Below are 20786 nucleotides of genomic sequence, written 5' to 3'. Positions count from 1 at the left end.
AGGATGGCCAGAACCCCCTCTTTCTTAACCTCTTTTTTTCCTAACCTTAATCTCAACACTTTCTCTCTCTCTCTTGACAAATGACAGCTAACATGCAGCGTTGCCACCACTTAACTATTGGTGGACACTACACAATTTGTGAACATTAAAATGAAACAACTAAAATGTTCACACACCCTTTTATTATATTGGAAAAAGCATTTTGACACAATTCTTTTTAGGAAACATTGAACCTACACACTACATTTGGACCAGCCGCAAATTTAAGCCTGCAATTTATAAACCCTAGTGGACACAATCTCTCCTATTGTCATCACCTGAAAACCATTAAAAAATCAAAAATTTGCCATTAAAAACAGAGTACTTACAATTTTCACTTCTTCATCTGTGAAAGTACGGTCAATTGTAGTCACTTTCCCATCTGGAGACTTTTGCACCTCTTTCAGGGTGTTTCCTTCAATAGTAATGGTGGCCTTCACCTTCCTACCATCTGGAGTTTCTTCCTCAAACTCCACTCCAGGTTTGAATCTAGTCACGACGTTTTTGAAGGTGGAACTGGAGCTTAGAATGTACTCATCTCCTTCTTTTTTCAGGTCAATCACTGGAGACACTGTGTTGCCTACCTTTCTAGTTATGAGCCCAACACCTACAAGTTTTTAGTGATTAATAATTTGGACTGGATGGATTGGAGGAGCCCTACCCAAGGCTTTCATGTATTCTTCAAAGTTTTCACTGGTTGAAAGTTTGTATTTTTTGCCTATTACAGAGTCTAGAGACATTTTCAATGTGGAATTGGCCCCAAAAATGGTATCACCAAACTGTGTTGATTTTTGTGAGTTAAATTACACCCAGGGGAATAAAAAGAAGTTGCTGATAAGCGGAAATAACGCGAATAAGTTATAAACAACTCACTTTTTTATAACACACATAAATCTTTCTTTTTAAATTGATATTTGTTTATAACTTGATAAGGATCAATAATTCCAGTTTGCAGTTTGTTTACTGTTTTGTCAGATGCCGGCTGCCGGCTAGAAGCGGCAGACAGTGTTGCCAAGTCAAAATATTTATAAGCGGTAGATGAAAAAATAAACAATTTATATGAGAAAAACAAATTGCTACGTCACGTAACCACTAAATAAATCTCAGAAATACGTTTTATATAGAATACTGCAACAAGAAAACTTTTCTAAACCTAGATTTTTGCAACTTTTAAGCACAGTTCTGACGACAGTGACAGTTGTCACGTGATTTGAGTCCAAATAATTGTCGTAAATTTCAGAAAACCCGTCCTGTTTTGAAAACTGTAATTCATGCAAATTCTAGTCAAATTTTGATATTAGATATCACGTGGTTTCAGAGGATAATTTAGCTAGTCAGTCACGTGACCACTGTCATAAATCTCAGGAAGACGTTTTATATCGATCACTACAAAAAAACATTTCTAAATCCTAATTTTTGGAAACTGTGCTCAGTTTGACAGTTTGAGAACACTACTTAGCTAGACGGTCACGTGGCAACATGTCTTGTTTCGAAAAATATAATTTTTGCAAATTTTAGTGAAATTTTGACAGTTTGGAGATTAGTGACAAATATATCACGTGGTTTTAGAGAAAAAAAGAGCGACGTTTTAATGGTAGACCTGGCAACATTACAGCCAGAAATGTCGACTGTCGGTTTGGTTTTTAACTCGTTCTCTCTCATTAGCCAAGTGATAGAAAGAAATAGACTGTCATAAGTGACATTATACGAATCCAGACCATTAACGTATTAAAGTAATATGGATCAATTTTAGCATTACAATGTAATTTAATTCAATAATTTTAACTTAAAATTAAGAGAAAGCTTATTGTCTCTGTTCATAGTAATAAAAAAGTGCAACTTGGACTCAATAAGACCTTAATCTCTTTATATCTATACAGGGGGCCAATAAATTACAAAACCATTAATTCTCAAAAATAAGTTTTTAGATTAATATTATTGAATTTAGCAATTCACTTTACTGGTCAATAAAAGGATTAACCAAAGTCCGGTCAGGGTTATAAAATAATTAACTAATTTACGACGATCTTAATTATACTGGGTGGTGTAAAAAATTGTACTCACCTACGGCCTTCATGTATTCATCAAAATTCTCGCTGGTTTCAAGTTTGTATGTTTTACCTAGTTGCGCATCCACCATTTTGCTTGAAAATTTAGTTAATTTATTAAAAATTACCACTGTACCAACTTTTTGTATGTGAGTGTTAGGAGACTTGAAGCAACTGCGTCCTATATGGGCAGAGGTCTGAAAGCAACTGTAATTTTTCAATTACACCTCAGACCAAAGTCCCTATCGGCAATTAAGCGGACAATGCGTATATGAATAGAAAAAAGGGATAATAATTATGAATTGTATTCAATTGAATCTATTTTCGGCTTAAAGTGACGGAGTTTGAGGAGGAGCAACCAGAGAGAGAGTACAAGAGGCATTCCCAGGAGAATTGAATGCATTATACTAATTGAAACACCAATAAATTGTCTTAATCAGTCTTACAATGATACTATTTTAGGTTGTAAATCACGGTTAACCGTTAGTTTATTTAGATATTTTTTTTCCATTAGATAGGAAATTTAATGAGGATTCCAAAAATGTACTTAAAACAGTCATTTTCTCACTCCAAGTGAGTTTTACCAGCGATTTTGTTCCTGACTGTCCTTTCAAACTGTGTTTATGTCAGTTCAAACTTTGACACCGCTTTTCTACCTAACTGTACCACATTTTGCAGTGCTTTTTAGATTATTGGATAGGAAATTTAATGAGGATTCCAAAAATGTGCTTAAAATAGTCATTTTCTCACTCCAAGTGGGTTTTGTTCCTGATTGTCCTTTCAAACTGTGTTTATGTCAGTTCAAATTTTAACACCCCTTTTTTCTCTGACTGTACCACATCTTGCAGTGTTTTTTAGGTTATTGGATAGGAAAATTAATGTGGATTCCAAAAATGTACTTAAAATAGTCATTTTCTCACTCCAAGTGGATTTTATCAGCGATTTTGTTCCTGACTGTCCTTTCAAACTGTGTTTATGTCAGTTCAAATTTTAACACCCCTTTTCTCTCTGACTGTACCACATCTTGCAGTGTTTTTTAGGTTATTGGATAGGAAAATTAATGAGGATTCCAAAAATGTACTTAAAATAGTCATTTTCTCACTCCAAGTGGATTTTACCAGCGATTTTGTTCCTGACTGTCCTTTCAAACTGTGTTTCTGTCAGTTCAAATTTTAACACCCCTTTTTTCTCTGACTGTACCACATCTTGCAGTGTTTTTTAGGTTATTGGATAGGAAAATTAATGAGGATTCCAAAAATGTACTTAAAATAGTCATTTTCTCACTCCAAGTGGATTTTACCAGCGATTTTGTTCCTGACTGTCCTTTCAAACTGTGTTTATGTCAGTTCAAATTTTAACACCCCTTTTTTCTCTGACTGTACCACATCTTGCAGTGTTTTTTAGGTTATTGGATAGGAAAATTAATGAGGATTCCAAAAATGTACTTAAAATAGTCATTTTCTCACTCCAAGTGGATTTTACCAGCGATTTTGTTCCTGACTGTCCTTTCAAACTGTGTTTATGTCAGTTCAAACTTTGACACCGCTTTTCTCCCTGACTGTACCGTATCTTGCAGTGTTTTTTAGGTTATTGGATAGGAAATTTAATGAGAATTCCAAAAATGTACTTAAAATAGTCATTTTCTCACTCCAAGTGGATTTACCAGCGATTTTGATGCTGACTGTCCTTTCAAACTTTGTTTCTGTCAGTTCAAACTTTGACACCGCTTTTCTCCCTGACTGTACCCTATCTTGCAGTGTTTTTTAGGTTATTGGATAGGAAATTTAATGAGAATTCCAAAAACGTACTTAAAATAGACATTTTCTCACTCCAAGTGGATTTACCAGCGATTTTGATGCTGACTGTCCTTTCAAACTGTGTTTATGTCAGTTCAAACTTTGACACCGCTTTTCTCCCTGACTGTACCGTATCTTGCAGTGTTTTTTAGGTTATTGGATAGGAAATTTAATGAGAATTCCAAAAACGTACTTAAAATAGACATTTTCTCACTCCAAGTGGATTTACCAGCGATTTTGATGCTGACTGTCCTTTCAAACTGTGTTTATGTCAGTTCAAATTTTGACACCGCTTTTCTCCCTGACTGTACCACATTTTGCAGTGCTTTTTAGATTATTGGATAGGAAATTTAATGAGGATTCCAAAAATGTGCTTAAAATAGTCATTTTCTCACTCCAAGTGGGTTTTGCCAGCGATTTTGTTCCTGACTGTCCTTTCAAACTGTGTTTATGTCAGTTCAAATTTTAACACTCCCTTTTCTCTCTGACTGTACCACATCTTGCAGTGTTTTTTAGGTTATTGGATAGGAAAATTAATGAGGATTCCAAAAATGTACTTAAAATAGTCATTTTCTCACTCCAAGTGGATTTTACCAGCGATTTTGTTCCTGACTGTCCTTTCAAACTGTGTTTATGTCAGTTCAAATTTTAACACCCCCTTTTCTCTCTGACTTTACCACATCTTGCAGTGTTTTCTAGGTTATTGGATAGGAAATTTAATGAGGATTCCAAAAATGTACTTAAAATAGTAATTTTCTCACTCCAAGTGAGTTTTGTTCCTGATTGTCCTTTCAAACTGTGTTTCTGCCAGTTCAAATTTTGACACCGCATTTCTCACTGACTGTACCAAATTTTGTAGTGGTTTTCTGCCTATCAGATAGGAAATTTAATGAGGATTCCAAAAATGTGCTAAAAACAGTAATTTTCTCACTTCAAGTGGGTTTTACCAGCAATTTTGTTCCTGACTGTCTTTTCAAACTGTGTTTCTGTCAGTTCAAACTTTGACACCGCATTTTTTACTGACTATACTAAATTTTGTAGTGTTTTTCTGGCCATTGTATAGGAAATTTAATGTGGATTCCAAAAATGTGCTTAAAACAGTAATTTTCGAACTCCAAGTGGGTTTTACCAGCGATTTTGTCTCTGACTGACTACCTAAAGTGACGGAGTTTGAGGAGGAGCAACCAGAGAGAGAGTACAAGAGGCATTCCCAGGAGAATTGAATGCATTATACTAATTGAAACACCAATAAATTGTCTTAATCAGTCTTACAATGATACTAATGATACTATATTAGGTTGTAAATCACGATTAACCGTTTAGTTTATTTTTAAGCAAAAATTCCAGACTGGACAGGTTATGGGGTATCTGCCTATTTGGTCATTAAAGATATCACTTAATTATTTAGTGATAATGAAATATTTTGATTTGTCAGTTGGGTTTGAAACAGGCACGACTTCGGTTGTGTTAGTTTTTCTGTAAGTATATTTTTTAATCCATTTATTTGGAGAGTTATTAAAGAAAACAATCAATTAACTCAGTGGTTTTGCAGGTTTTTGGCGGAAATTGTTGTTATTGCGGAGGCGAGAGGAAAATCGCATCCAGGTTTTCTCTGCGTTTCTGGAGCGCGCAAAATCCAGCATTCTCCCGCAGTTTTCCTGCCTCTCGCTTATTTACAGACACAAATATCAATAATCCGGTCAAAAACTCCACGTTTCAATTTCCTCGACGTTTATCCACCCAATTTTTGGGAAAACTTGTTATTCCAGTGCCACTCTAATACTTTCTATCATAGAAAACAAAAAGCGATAATAACCACGCCTTTTTTTTAACTTTTACTGGTGTGGATCGTTTCCACAGGTAAGTCATATCATAATTTTAGCAATAATTAATTATCAAAAAAAACTATAAATTATAATAATGAGCTTTTCTGTCAGTTACACGTTAGTCAAACTTGTAATTAATAATGATGTTTCTGGGAAAATTAAACGCAAAAAAAAAACAAATTGTTTTACCACAAAAAGTCATTAAGGAAATCGTAAAAGTATAGGTGCTGACAGTTTTAAAACATATTTACCAAATTTATTGCTATTAAATTGCACGTTTTACATGCATATGCACACCATTTAAACAATGTACGTATTTAGTGTTGTCTCAGTTTATAATGAGTTTTTAAAAGGCACAAATCTGATGATGAAGCTCAGAAACAAAAACTTTCGAAAGATTTTTCCATATGTGCAGAGTTGTCTAAATCACCGTCAAATGAAAACTGTAAAACAGTCTTTTTCTCATTCCAAGAGAGTTTTTTGTCCCTGCCTGTCCTTCTCAAGCTGTGTTTCTGGCAGTTTAAACTTTGACTCTTCTCCCTGACTGTACCAAATTTTGTAGCGTTTTTTTTAGGTTATTGAATAGGAAATTTAATGAGGATTTCAAAAATGTGCTAAAAACTGTCATTTTCTCACTCCAAGTGGGTTTTACCAACGATTTTGTTCCTGACTGTCCTTTTAAACTGTGTTTCTGGCTGTTCAAACTTTGACACCGCTTTTCTCCCTGACTGTACCAAATTTTGTAGTGTTTTTTAGGTTATTGGATAGGAAATTTAATGAGGATTTCAAAAATGTGCTAAAAACTGTCATTTTCTCACTCCAAGTGGGTTTTACCAACGATTTTGTTCCTGACTGTCCTTTTAAACTGTGTTTCTGGCTGTTCAAACTTTGACACCGCTTTTCTCCCTGACTGTACCAAATTTTGTAGTGTTTTTTAGGTTATTGGATAGGAAATTTAATGAGGATTTCAAAAATGTGCTAAAAACAGTAATTTTCTCACTTCAAGTGGGTTTTACCAGCGATTTTGTTCCTGACTGTCCTTTCAAACTGTGTTTCTGGCAGTTCAAATTTTGACACCGCTTTTCTCCCTGACTGTACCAAATTTTGTAGTGTTTTTTAGGTTATTGGATAGGAAAATTAATGAGGATTCCAAAAATGTGCTTAAAACTGTCATTTTCTCACTCCAAATGGGTTTTACTAACGATTTTGTTCCTGACTGTCCTTTCAAACTGTGTTTCTGGCAGTTCAAACTTTGACACCGCTTTTCTCCCTGACTGTACCACATCTTGCAGTGTTTTTTAGGTTATTGGATAGGAAAATTAATGAGGATTCCAAAAATGTGCTTAAAACTGTCATTTTCTCACTCCAAATGGGTTTTACCAGCGATTTTGTTTCTGACTGTCCTTTCAAACTGTGTTTCTGGCAGTTCAAATTTTGACACCGCATTCTTCACTGACTGTACTAAATTTTGTAGTGTTTTTCTGGCCATTACATAGAAAATTTAATGTGGATTCCAAAAATGTACTTAAAACAGTAATTTTCTCACTCCAAGTGAGTTTTACCAGCGATTTTGTCCCTGACTGTCCTTTCAAATTGTGTTTCTGTCAGTTCAAACTTTGACACCGCTTTTCTCCCTGACTGTACCACATCTTGCAGTGTTTTTTTAGGTTATTGGATAGAAAATTTAATGAGGATTCCAAAAATGTGCTTAAAATAGTCATTTTCTCACTCCAAGTGGGTTTTGTTCCTGACTGTCCTTTCCAACTGTGTTTATGTCAGTTCAAATTTTAACACCCCTTTTCTCCCTGACTGTACCACATCTTGCAGTGTCTTTTAGGTTATTGGATAGGAAAATTAATGAGGATTCCAAAAATGTGCTTAAAATAGTCATTTTCTAACTCCAAGTGGATTTTACCAGCGATTTTGTCCCTGACTGTCTTTTCAAACTGTGTTTATGTCAGTTCAAATTTTAACACCTCTTTTCTCCCTGACTGTACCACATCTTGCTGTGTTTTTTAGGTTATTGGATAGGAAATTTTATGAGGATTCCAAAAATGTGCTAAAAACAGTAGTTTTCTCACTCCAAGTGGGTTTTACCAGCGATTTTATTCGTGACTGTCCTTTCAAACTGTGTTTCTGGTAGTTCATGTAAAGTTAATGGTCACAACCATTAACTTTACATTTATTTTAACAGTAAATTAGTATTCTGACTAGTAAACCGTTATTGTTAAACAACTAGTTGAAATTATAATCTGACAGGTGACAGAAGACCGGGTTTGCTTTTACTCTATTAACACCTAAAGGTCAGGTGACTTACATTCATTCGTGCTCTTTTCAGAACTTAGCAAAAGCATGTGACGCCATCATGACGTAATTTGACAGTTGGTTTTAATTACTATTGTGTCAAATTACGTAATTTTGACGTCACGCTTGCTCTGTTCGTTTCATAAGGACTTCATTTTTATCTTTCTCCAACTGGACTAAACTAATCATACATTCTGAGTGGGTCAATTCGCAAATCCGAATAAACGCAACAATTCTAAACTTTTACCGTATTTTGCTCGGATACTTTGGATAGTCATATGATGAAAGTATTATCGTTATTTGTTATTAATACGTGAGGTCATTTATTAATCAAAAAAATTATTGGTCACATGCTGATGATGATGTATGAGCGTATAAATTTGTGTTTTTGGTGTTTTTCCAGCTAGTTTACACAAGTTTAAAAGGAACCAGCACGGTGGCCAAGTTCGAGGGGAAGCTGTTTTCAGCTGTCAACAATTTTTTCACCACTTCTCCCTTCGTTAACCAAATCAAAGATCTAATGGTAAGCGTCATTTTTCTTATAAATCATTAATAAAGCAGTACTTTCCACACTGAGAGAAGGAGCGAGAAACAGAGCAAAGTTCAAAAACCTTTTTACACACAAACAATTTTATTGTTGTCGTTTATTGTAAAGTCAACGTTAATCTAGGCGAGTGTTTAATTAAATGAAACATTACAGAGAGATTTATTATTATAAACACTCATCCGCATTCTGGTCATTTGCGATTATACTGATTTTTTTAGCTTTCATTGTTTTAATTATCAAACAGGGTCAGCTGTTACAGTGTCAAGAATTTGTCTGGTTTTGGTACAAATATTTAAGCCAAAAAACGGTTTTAAAATCTGATTAAACGCAAAATATTGATAAATTCCAGGTAATTCAATCTCATAAAGCGTGTGTCATAAAAAGTCTACTCAAAACTGGGAAATCCCCCGCAATATTGAATTTCCCTGGTAAGGCAAGCCGACAAATAAAAGTGAAAACTCATCTTCGATCACGTACACTCAGATTTGTGCGGTTTTAAGTGTTTTTTCCCCCATTTTACTATTTAATTAACTCCCACTGACTACTCAGACAATCAGTCAAAGTTTAAAAGTGGTCCAGGTGCAGTCAAGTTGCTGGAGTAGTCATCAACATGGTTAAATTAGCTGGTTGTTTAGATTTGTTTTCCCTATCTAGAGGTTACTTTGTAAGTGTTTTAGAAGTTTAAATTATTTATAGAGATTTCTAGAAATTTTGCTTTTTTGCAAATAATATTTATATATATAATTCTCAAGTAGTCTAAAAAGGTTTGAAAACATTACAGAAATTCCAAAATGCTTCTCAAGCTTTCCATAACGGTTTAGAAGGTTCCAAACACTTTTAGAACTCTCTAAAGGCTTCCAAATGCTCTTCAACTAGTCTAGAAGCTCCCAGAAGATATCAAAACAGTCTAGAAAACTTCTACAACCGTCTAAGAGTTTCCAAATGCCTTTAAAGCTTTCCAGAACCTGCAATATGCCCTATAAACTATTCAAAAAGTTTAAACATGTTTTAAAACACTGCGGAAACTCCAAAATGCTTCTCAAGCAGTCAAAAGCCTTCCAAAACGGTCTAAAAGATTCCAAATGCTCTAGAATCTCCTACAGAATTCCAGAACTGTCTAAGAATTTCCAAATCTAAACCATTCCAGAACCATCAATATACTCTTGAAACTGTCCAAAAACTTAGTGCTTTTTAATCCGGACTCTAGTTATTTATAACCGTGATTGCAAAATGATAACAAATGCAATTCTTAATTTTAAACCTGTAAAGAGAAATTAGATTAGTGTTTTAATACTGCGTGGTTAATCTAGGCACATCGTGTTATCTAGGGTTGCTATGCGAATTGTCAAGAAATGACGTATTAATGCACCGCCCTCTATACTAGAAAGCCTAAAATGTCATTTTTAATCGCGGCGTTAGCGTTTTTTGTTTTATACACAAACCTACGCAGTTGCAGTAAAAAATATGTTTTTTTTAGTGGTTTCGTGTAGTTGATTGCAAGTTGTGAGTGAAAAATCAAAAAAAGGTTCATTCCTGATCCAGATATGTATTAGATAGAGTTTTTTATGCACAATCAAGTCCAGCCTAAACAAATTGGTTAGAACATTTGTCCTGGAAAGTACAACAAACAGCAAACTAGTTTAAACACTGTTCAATGTAAGAAAATTTGTAAATCCTTGAAACTAGGTAAGCAAAATTGGTAAATGGTTCTTATGTTATTACCAAGAACATTCATTCAAAATTATTTTTGTTGCTCTCACATTGAAGGATGCTTTAAAATGTAACTCACATACCTGTGCATCTAACAAATACCTAATAAGTTTACTGTACTAGAAAGCACTGGTACTTACCATTGAGTATAGTGTTCGAGTAAAATCATTTCACTTCAAAGTGTTCAACCACTGTTGAGTTCTGGTTTTCTGTAAAGTAAAAAACTGACACGGTTGGGCTTTTTCCTGAATTGCTGTCACAATGCGGCTTGAAAAACTTATGAACGGCAGCAAACAAAAATAACTTACGCAAATAACCCCAAGTTTTGATTTTAAATTGTAAAAACTCATCCAATCCTCAAAAAACTCAATTTCCACAATACAAACGCAAACTGTCACGGGCACCTTCTAGGCTTTCTAGTATAGTAGGCGGTGATTAATGGCGTTGATCTATGAAGTGACGTTGTTCAACTTTGAACTGGAGTTGCTTTGTTTGTGTTACGTTTTAGTGCATTATTGACGTAAATCTTAATACAGGGGACAGTTTGTGATTAATAAAAAAAAATGACTCCATTCATTAAGCATTTAAAAAGGTGTAATTAAAGCTCCCTCTTTTGTACTAATTGACAAATGTTTTTGATTTTAAGACTAAACAAAACGAAAACGTCGACGCGCAAGATGGCGTTCAGACATTCAAAAAAATCGAAGTACCAATCACAGAACCGCTCGGAAAAGAGTCGAAACACTTGTCCAATGACAAGCAGACAGCTAATGCGTCGTCCAGACTGAACAACGTGTCCCGAAGTCAGATGAAAGGTGAGTAAATCGCTTCCGTAATAAAAGACAGTGACGGAAACGTGTTAAACTTGTAGAATTTCGTGAAGCGTTCCGTTTGTTTGATAAAGATGGCGACGGTAGCATAACGAAAGAGGAACTGGGACGGGTGATGCGATCGCTGGGACAGTTTGCCAGAACGGAAGAGTTGCAGCAAATGTTGCAGGAAGTGGACGTGGACGGTGAGCTGTCAAACGTGTCGAAAATCACTTGTCAAAATGTCAATTTGTCAGGTGATGGAAACGTTAGTTTCGAAGAGTTTTTGGAGATTGCATGGTCGGCGGGCGCCGGCACTGACGCCGATCAGGTTTTGTCCAGAGAAGAGGAAGAGAAAGAGTTAAGGGACGCTTTCCGGGTGTTTGATAAACATAACCGGGGGTATATAACTGCTTCCGATTTGAGGGCTGTGCTACAATGTTTAGGAGAAGATTTGTCCGAAGAAGAAAGTAAATGTTTGTATAATTTGCGAAGATTTTCGTTTTAATTTGCTTTAATTTTAGTTGAAGATATGATTAAGGAAGTGGATGTTGATGGGGATGGACGCATTGACTTTTACGGTCAGTAGTAAAATTACGTCACAATTAAGACTAGTTTTCACTGTTGCCAAACTGGGCTCAACAACTTTTCTATTTCAGAATTTGTTAATGCACTTGGTGAACCTGGCAACGACGATAGCTACGACGACGAAGACGAAGAGTACACCGGCTATTAACTAATCCTAACCTAACTGTTGTATTTATTATAAATTAACTGTCACACTTTGTATGTTTAATAAGGAACCACTACTGCAATTACCTATTACCGACTGGTCTGTACTTTTAAGTTTTTTTTTTACAAGTGATATTTTATTTTTTTACGACTATTTTTTTAGTTTAGGTTTAAATGTCTATTAATTTTATTACTAGGTGTTTACAGTTTTAACAGTTAGTTACATATCGAGCTACACATTCTTATGATTTATTATCAGGATTATTGCTTTATTTCCTTGGAAAAAATAACATTATAAAATATTTATTGTGATACAGTTGCACACGGATTAGTCTCATACAAAATGACGAATTTAGACACATTGTTGAAATATTGTATTACTTTAAACATGTCTTGGATTATAAGGAAAAATTTTCCGACCAGTAAAATTATCACCCTAGAGAATAAACATTTTCCTTCTATTTATTAGTTTTATTTACTTAATCCTCACCATTTTGTTTAATACACGGGCATAGATAATTTAAAATTATCATGTGACTTTAATGGCCGCATTCGTTTTCACGATCCATGAAGTGGACAGTGAGTTACGTCATTATGACGTCACATTCAGTCCACAGCAGACTGACATATATGTCACTTAACCCATTTCAAAAAAAAACATACACAAATCAGTTTTATTTACAATTTAATAATACAGTACAGTTACACTTTGAGAGAATTCTCATCGTTATGCACAAAACCGTTATTTTTAATACCGTTACCGTCATGTTCATTCAAACAACCCCATTTTAACGGTCCTGTATCAATAGGGGGCCATAACGGATCTTGGTGCAACAACTTGGCAACCTCCACGTACAATTTGCTGCGTTTGGTCCTTTTGGACACCGCCGGCTCTACAAACTTTTCCAGCACAATTTCGATCACGAAACATTGCGTGACGTAACAAATTGCAAACGTTGCCAGCGCCACATAGATACACATCAGTCTTCCGTCCATTACGGGTGGCATTTGCAACTCCATCACGTTGGCCAGCCTTTCGTTTGAGTATAAAGTCATATAACCGCACACCAGTGTCATGGCCAGTAGGCAAGCGACAAAAATGGTGTTGGTGAAAATGTTTTTTCTGTAGGGTTTTCCTTTAGAGAATATAACGGCCATGGTGATGTACTGAAACATTGAGGTGCAGTAAACGGCGTAGTTTTCGTAGGATGGAACAAAAGTGGTGATACCCGACATACTAGGATCAAACTGGAAAGGAGTGAACCAGGTGTATGTTTGGATGAAGTAGTAGGAGAACAGTTGAGAGCCTGCTGCTAGTAACATGAATACTGTCATGGAGCACATGGGAATGAAACTGAGAAGGCTTGTTCTGGGTGGTTTCTTAGCCAGTTTGGGGTAGGCTTTGGTTCTACCGAAAGTGGCTGCAAAATTAAGCACCAAACACACGTCAATAAATAAAAACTGTAGGGAAGACAAGTTGGTGTCGATGGCGTAGAGGATCATCACTGAAGCAAACTCAGTCAAGCTATAGCAGAGCATCATCTGGAACACCCCGAAGGAGGTGACTAAAGCAGCTCGGCCTTCTTTAATAATTTTAGGGGTGCAAGATATGTTTGCCTCTTTTGAGGTGAAAGGTGAGGCAACGCTGCTTTCCGCCTCTGATAATGAAATCCCCACGTGCGCCGCCTTTAAAGCCCCACAATCGTTAGCTCCATCACCGCACATAGCTGAAAATAGTTGTTAAACAATCTTACCAACATAAACGAAACCAACTCACCAACGTAGTAGCCTAATTGTTTCAAATGCTCAATCACCTGAGCTTTTTGCGCACCGGACATACGCGCAAACACAGCACCTTTGATCATGATTTTCTGGATCAAATCGGGAAAGTACTTGACCACGTTGCTCCACGATTGGCCGGTCATAACGAAACAATATTTGCTATTTGTTTCGTTTGCTGATTCCAAATCTTTGGCGGTGGACCCATTGCTGATTATCTAAATTTATATACACGTCAGTTTTTGATTTGACGCATGGTAAGTCCAAATGTGCGTATATCCCAGTACAGTGAGAATCACAAACTAGTAACTGAGATTTACTTCACTGAGATGTGATTGGTCCAAGAAAGCAGCTTTCAGCTTGCTGCTATTTCTTGACCAATCACAAACGCAAATACTGCACATATGAATCATTAGTGTTGTGTTGGGTTATTTCTAGGTAGACCAAGCAGACGTATGGCCGTTTGCACCGTTAAATTGACTAGCTTTATGACATTTGCATGTCACTAACCAACTCTAAGTGTTTAATCAAGGTTTAGGCTCTAACGGTGCAATCGAACACTAAATAACTTAAATTTGACAATTGTCACATGACAGGTTATCATCTGATTGGTGAAAAGAAGAAAAAACAAAAACTTAGTTATTGTTACACTGATTTTTGACAGTTGGCAGCTTTGGAATAATTAAAGTTGTGTGTAATGTGAATTGAACGTCAGTTACCATTTTTTGGTGTGGGTTTGTATTTTTCTGAAGATTTGTCTCCAGATATTCTACTTAAGGTGACAATAATTATTAATATTAATGCTCTTTGTTTTCGAGATAATAATTATTTGCACAAAATCAGAATGACCCTTGAAATCTGTCAAATTTAGAACTCTTATAAAATAAAATAAAAATTTGCCAAAATTGCACTTTTCACAAAAAATGTCATTTTTTTATTTTTGAAAGGTTGAACTCCATCCGCCATTAGAAAAAGGAACAAAATTACTACAAAATGAGATAAAACTGGCTTCTCTAGCTCTTCATCTTACCCAGATATTGTATTTCAAAAAGTAGTAAAAAAACACCACCATTTTTTCACTTTTTTTGCAAAATGAAAAATTTTCAAGCGTTTTTTTTTGCGTATATTTTGCCTAATTTAAGATTTTTTGGCCAAAAAAATAAATTATGACGTAACCTGAAACAGAACTTGACGTACTTCCAAAATATACCCAATGTCCCAAAAAAGTTGATTTGAATGAATTATCAAAAATGTCAGCTACTTTGTGACCTCAATCCAATATTGTTTAAATTTTTATCATACCAGCGATTTATTGGGTTTCCTCAAAGTTTGATACTCGATTCTACCAGATTCTCCCAATTTTAAAGGATTTTCCGCTTGAATTTCGATGGTGGCACAGTCCGCGTCGATGATTTGACATTCTCTGGCCACTGTGACAGCTGTCTCGATATTATCCCCTTAAAACTTTCCATTTTTACCTCGTTTACTATTAATTATGCGGTAGTAATTACCGGTAATCATGACCACTTTAAGGTTGGCGCCCTTAAGAACCTGAACTATACCGGTCGTTTCCGGTTTAAGACGATTTTCCAGCACTAGGAGACCTTTAAAGTTCAAATCCTTTTCAATTTCGTGTCTGGGCGTCTTGGATACTGATTGGTAAGTGGAGTGTAATACTCGATTGGCTAAACCTATCACTCTGTAGCCTTTTTCGGTGTAACCCTTCAGAGCCGCGTGAATTCCTTCAGGAATTGAAGCAGGCTGAGAGAGGGAAAGTATTTTTTCTGGAGATCCCTTGCAAAAAACCTCTAACCCAGCCTTCTCAGGGGATTTCACTATCACAGACATACGTTGGAGGGTTGAGGAGAACTGGAACTGCTTTACCACTCCTATTTCCTCTTTTTTCACCTGAAAAACGCTGTTTAAGACACTTTCATAAACCAAAAAACTCACATCTTACTGGTGACTTGACAATACACGTAGGCACCAAATCACCGTAATGTTTGCCTAGCTGATGATTGTCTTCGAAAATCCAGCCAGTTGATTGAAACATCTATAAAGTTTAGAGCGTAACTTAGTGTATTTTAGGTTCAGTGGCATTACCTTCACATCCAAAGGGTCACCGGTCATTTCTCCGTTAATGACAGTCAGAGAATGACAACAAGCCATACCACGGAACAGATCAGAATCATCGGGAAGTTCAGAAATTTGTTTTACTGCCTGTTTGATTTTTTTGTCTTCAATTGGTACCACACCCCACATGTCTAGGGCGTCTTCAGTCAAAGTACCTGTCTAATTGACAGAAAGTTTCGTTTTTTTCAAAGTAAATATTTGAAAATTATTCAAATTAAGAACAACTAGATACTTCTGTACTTACCTTATCAAAACAGATACAATCAACAGATCCGGAGACATTTATAACTCTAGAATTAATACAAAATATCTTCGATTGCTTCAAACGGTGAAGGGCAAACAGTTTGCCAACTGTCATGGCGGCCGGAAGCGCTGGAGGAATAACTATGGTGATAATGTCCAAGGCTTTAATGGCGACATCTGCAGGACCAATTTCTCTTGACAGCTGTCAACAACAACTAGTCAACTTTCTTGACCAATTACACCGTATTATTGATAAATTACTTTAGACACTATAGTGTAAACCACGCCCAAAACGGCGATGACTGCCAAAATGGCGATATACTTGTAGCTGTCTCTGTCAAACTTAAAATCGGCCGGTGGAGGATAAAGGATGCTGCGCACCAGTTCTCCTTTGGTGGTCAGGAACCCAGTTCGAATCACCACGGCCAGTACTCGTCCATTTTCTGCAATATCCTGATGATGAGCGGCACACCAACCGAAATGTCGTATAGTTACCACGACAACGAGTCTGGATGACTTTGGTGCCGCAAAACAGGGTGTGATTCACGTCCTCTTTCACGCTGTAGATGGCGTCGTGGTGGTCCAGTGGGGTTTTCGTCACCGGAACGGATTCCCCTATACATTACAATCATTCAAAGTAACAGAAAAATGGTGCCACTAACCGGTTAACATGCTCTCGTTCACGATACAGCTGCCCTCTAGTAGCACGGCGTCGCAGTACATTTCGCAACCTTCAGATGGCACTACAATCACGTCACCAGGTACCAGATGGGTGCTTGAGATCATTTCGAAAGTTTCTTGCCCACGGCATACTGTCACCGTTGACGTGAAGTTGACAGTTCCTTTTAAGTTTCTCTGATTCTAAAATCATGATTGATGTTTTTCAAAATAGAAAATGACATGTGTCAGTGACATCATACAAGATGACAGTTTATAGTCACATGATATTTTTATTAGGGTCTAATAGCTTGAAGAAATGAACTTACTTTACGAGTTTGTATAATAGAAGTGGCAATTCCAGCCACTGACATAATAATTATGGCAACCGAGTAGTAGTAGTACTGTTCAGCTAACCAAACCACTAAACTGAATATCTGGAACATATAAAATGGCGTCAGGGCTTCCAGAATGAGCAGTTGCATCACTGTTTGTTCTGGTGTGGCAATTTCGTTATTACCGTACACCACCCTCCTGAAAAACCACAATTTCATCTCTGCTCTCTTTTTTGTATTTAAATTAACGGACTTTCTGAGCTGTTCCGCTTTGGATTGACCTTTGAAGTCATGCAAACTGGATCGACTAATGCCATTTTCCAATCCGGCTAGTTTGATAAATCTCTCTCTGTCCTCGTCCCATATGTAGGTCAGTTTCTTGCAGTTCACTGTCCTTATCTGGTACATTTCTAGAACAGTTCCTTATTATTACACTGCTTTGACTGTTTACAAAAGCTTCACCTTTGGTACGCCCATCTACTAATCGAAACTTTAACAGTTTTTTGATGTTACCACCCAGGGTGTCACTGCAAATTATGTTATACAAAGCGGCCCAATACAAAAAAATCAAACTTACCTAGTTAACGTACAAATTCTGGTTACAAAATGGGTGCTAGTTTTTCCGTTGTAGTCGTCCTGCAAATTAGCTATTATCGTAACAAAATTTGTGAATGTTTTACAAATATTTACGGTTATTAACAGTTTTTCCGCCATTTTAAGGTCGCATTTCCTGTGGGTTGCCTTCAAATGCAGTACCGGGTACCAGTGAAATATCAGCCTAACTAAACCAAGAGTGATCACGTACAGTGTCACACAAAAGTTGCACTTCAGCTTACTGATGGCAAACCCTTGTATCTCCTTAAAAGAAAAATACCAGTTTAGTGAAAAAATTTGCTTTTAAGGAAAATTTCCGTAGTATGGCAACATTGTCTGAAAATAACTTACCATTTGATCGTCTTCTCCAAAATTAATGTATTGAACATTGTCTTGATTGTGGTTGGCCTTGCGGCCGTTGATTTGATTAGTGCTTTTTGTCAAATTATCACCTGAAAAATAATAATATCCATTATTCATGATAATAATAAACTGTGATGCAACGCTATAATTATTGAAAGCATAAATCGTGTGAAAATCAAGTCGTAATTTAAAAAACTCAAACAGAAATTAATATGAGCAATTCTTTTGTTTATAGAACATTAAAAGGTAAATTATTACTTTTTGTTTAAAAATTTGGTAACGCTTCTATAAACTAGCCTAGTAAGTAGCAAATAAAAATAAAATAGCAGATTAAAGAAATATTGTTTTAAAAATAATTATAAACTTGGCAGCGTCGTCCAAAAGAATTCTTGACAAGTACCAAGTTAATTAGTTTACGCTAATATGACAGTATACAGTTTATTTTCAACATACTGACTGTTAAGTTCATGGACGTCATTGGACATTTGGTCACATGACCCGGCCGTTAGCAACCTGATTAACTGCTTGTGACCAACTGTCAAATTACGTCACGTTGCTATACATTACGCTTCAATTCGCTCACGCGGCTATAATTGTTGCTAAATGCATCAAATTATCATATTAAACATTTACACTAACAATTAATAAGTGAAACTGTTAAACTTTCCGGTTTTTCTAAACATAAATAATGTATTTATACAGGGTGTACAGTATTTAAAAAAAGTTAAATAACTACTAGACGTAAATATGCAAAAAAACCATTTTGGGTGGTTTCAATGTAATTAATAATTCTCCTATAACATTTTTAAATTTAATAAATAACCAAGTATTTTATTTGTTTAATTGGGACACCCTATATAATTTATCGTACCTTCCTGGTAATACAAGGTCGTCGAGACTCTAATGTATTAACAATTAATAACACTAGTTATGGTTAAATTAAACAGGAAGAACGATGACGTTAGGGCAAAATGCCAGTTTGAAGGGGACTGGTGTAAATCAAGTGCAAGGTCAAAACTTACTTCTTTTACACATTTCTTGCACCACAACCCACACTAAATGTTACTAAATTTAATTTTGGAATTATATGCATTGTAATATTGTTATTTGTTGAACTTACAGCTTTTAGTGATGGCTATAAAAAAATTTTGTAGGTTTAATAATGGATATGAAATGAAATAAAATTTTATTGGTGTTGTAACTTGCGGTATTTCAAACAATCCTAAAATTATTTTTGTTGAAGCATTTTAGCTGTATTAAGATATAACTTTACATTATACCTAAAAAGGTAATATAAAATGAAAATTGATTAGCACCAAATATTGATCAATTCAATATCGATATGCTAATTAAACTGCATGACATAACTGCCAATTTGCACTTGATAATCGATTTTAACCGGATTTATCCAGTCAAATATTGTATACAAATCGGTCCTTGCCCCACTTAGAAAAATGCTGAAAAAGCAGTTAAAAGGTTCCTTATCTTTGACTCACAACGAGGGGTCAATTTTGATACTCATAGGAAAAAAAACCACGTGACCCTAGAACCGCACAAACCATAAAATTTAAAATAAAAAATTGGGGTTTCCATGCAGTTTGTACCCGTCTAACGTTAATTATCCCGCAAACAAAACACATGTACAAATTTTTTATAATAATTATAGGTATTACTACTACCACGAAACAGTGACAATAACGGTTCAAGTTTTTATATTTAAATAAAATTGCCACTAAAATCTGGGACATTGAAAGAGATTTGGCATCGCTGTAAACGATGCCTGTTCCTTTACCAAAAAACGCATTAATCGTAAATTATGAAAAAAAAATTCATATAAAACGTCTTCAATACGATTACAAATAAAAATAATCTGTCAATTATTAAAATTACAGTACATCTCTAGTCCATTCGAGCAATTGAACACATCCCTACTTCGACTAATGTCGGCCACAACTGTCATCAGTGTCAAAATCAAATGCTCGTTTAATGGCGTCCGTGCCTCTTTGTACTTACAGAAAATTGAGTTAAATCTGAATTTCTCCGTGCTTACACTAGACGGCTGATTAAATGAACTAATTTGTACAACTAAATGTCTCCCATGGAGCTAATTTAAACCTAGAAAAATCATTTCCGTCAGTCTGCACAGCTGGACTTTTTGGACACGATTCTGGAGTTTCACTTACCGTAAAATTTAATTGTTTCAACTGTTAAGGTGTCTCAAAGGTTTATAAAATGCATTTCAACCGTAATTTGGACTGGTACCGTCCAACTAAACACATCACAAACGATTTAAATCTTAAATTTCACTAAACTAAGCGCCATCCAGAAATCAAGTAAAACTGACTGAGAAGGCCTTGAAAATGACAGCAATGTTCGGGCTCTACAAAACGACAGTTGACGTAACAAACTTTTTTTTGCAGGCAACCAAGTATACACTTTCATAAGTTTACGACATTTTTATGTATTTTATAGTTTGAACAATTTTCGTTTTAATTTATTTAAATAGACAGACTTACCTTCGAAGTCACATTTAGTAACCATACCGCACCGAGAGTAATTTTTCTGTTTCTGAAACCGACTAGAACGAGGTCGGGTGCAATTCGGGAATGAAACTTTGCGAAAATGTTACCGACTGGTTCGTAGATGTGTGCGGTACCACTTTGAAGCTTTGAAACGTTGACGACGTTCTTCTGTTTGTGTATTATGATGCGATAACGCGCAAATCATTCATTCTCGTCTAGCGTGGCACGAATGTTAATTATATGTGTCATTACGAGGGGGAGCCGTTAATTTCCCTGCACAACTAAAATTAATAGTTTTTTCATTTTTTTTAGGAAGTGAATTTGTGCGTCCTGTTCACACTCAAAAACT

At 35.7% G+C, this 20786-nt stretch overlaps 3 protein-coding genes and 1 long non-coding RNA gene across 8 annotated transcripts; 1 reads left to right on the top strand and 3 right to left on the bottom strand.

Annotated features, from left to right (window-relative positions):
* Positions 1-165: 165 nt before the first annotated feature.
* Positions 166-2295, bottom strand: LOC145726498 (fatty acid-binding protein, heart-like). 2 transcript variants are annotated; one of them, XM_081975626.1, is made up of 3 exons: positions 2104-2295; positions 369-646; positions 166-317 (listed from the first exon to the last, which is right to left on the bottom strand). In XM_081975626.1, exons 1-3 carry the CDS (start codon positions 2177-2179, stop codon positions 264-266), a joined length of 408 nt encoding a protein of 135 aa, XP_081831752.1. In that variant the 5' UTR covers positions 2180-2295; the 3' UTR covers positions 166-263. The 2 variants fall into 2 exon arrangements, with proteins under 2 accessions (XP_081831752.1, XP_081831751.1); XM_081975625.1 differs by lacking the exon at positions 2104-2295 and adding an exon at positions 701-992.
* Positions 2296-5239: 2944 nt separating this feature from the next.
* On the top strand, positions 5240-12272 carry LOC145726487 (neo-calmodulin-like). 2 transcript variants are annotated; one of them, XM_081975613.1, is made up of 8 exons: positions 5240-5361; positions 5436-5743; positions 8417-8536; positions 10917-11085; positions 11142-11285; positions 11337-11549; positions 11604-11660; positions 11739-12272. In XM_081975613.1, exons 3-8 carry the CDS (start codon positions 8534-8536, stop codon positions 11813-11815), a joined length of 663 nt encoding a protein of 220 aa, XP_081831739.1. In that variant the 5' UTR covers positions 5240-5361; positions 5436-5743; positions 8417-8533; the 3' UTR covers positions 11816-12272. The 2 variants fall into 2 exon arrangements, with proteins under 2 accessions (XP_081831739.1, XP_081831738.1); XM_081975612.1 differs by lacking the exons at positions 5240-5361; positions 5436-5743; positions 8417-8536 and adding an exon at positions 9044-9224.
* On the bottom strand, positions 9634-10710 carry LOC145726508 (uncharacterized). The gene is made up of 3 exons (XR_014177609.1): positions 10579-10710; positions 10411-10479; positions 9634-9821 (listed from the first exon to the last, which is right to left on the bottom strand). It is a non-coding gene; the product is annotated as an uncharacterized LOC145726508 (long non-coding RNA).
* A 201-nt stretch (positions 12273-12473) lies between the features above and the next one.
* On the bottom strand, positions 12474-20611 carry LOC145726453 (polyamine-transporting ATPase 13A3-like). 3 transcript variants are annotated; one of them, XM_081975532.1, is made up of 17 exons: positions 20432-20611; positions 17904-18004; positions 17649-17816; positions 17536-17594; positions 17421-17485; positions 17212-17368; positions 16953-17157; positions 16629-16827; positions 16462-16581; positions 16228-16409; positions 15968-16168; positions 15694-15882; positions 15551-15643; positions 15102-15498; positions 14893-15047; positions 13589-13808; positions 12474-13538 (listed from the first exon to the last, which is right to left on the bottom strand). In XM_081975532.1, the coding sequence occupies exons 1-17, from the start codon at positions 20454-20456 to the stop codon at positions 12514-12516; spliced, it is 3561 nt and encodes a 1186-aa protein (XP_081831658.1). In that variant the 5' UTR covers positions 20457-20611; the 3' UTR covers positions 12474-12513. The 3 variants fall into 3 exon arrangements, with proteins under 3 accessions (XP_081831658.1, XP_081831660.1, XP_081831659.1); XM_081975534.1 differs by lacking the exon at positions 20432-20611 and adding an exon at positions 20099-20232; XM_081975533.1 differs by lacking the exon at positions 20432-20611 and adding an exon at positions 18938-18965.
* Between the last annotated feature and the right edge of the window lie 175 nt (positions 20612-20786).

This window comes from Ips typographus, linkage group LG3, assembly GCF_016097725.1.
Source record: "Ips typographus isolate SLU linkage group LG3, UJ_Ityp_2.0, whole genome shotgun sequence".
Lineage (NCBI taxonomy): Eukaryota > Metazoa > Arthropoda > Insecta > Coleoptera > Curculionidae > Ips > Ips typographus.
The sequence above is the reverse complement of the archived record's forward strand: the minus strand, read 5'-3'. Positions and strand labels throughout refer to the sequence as shown.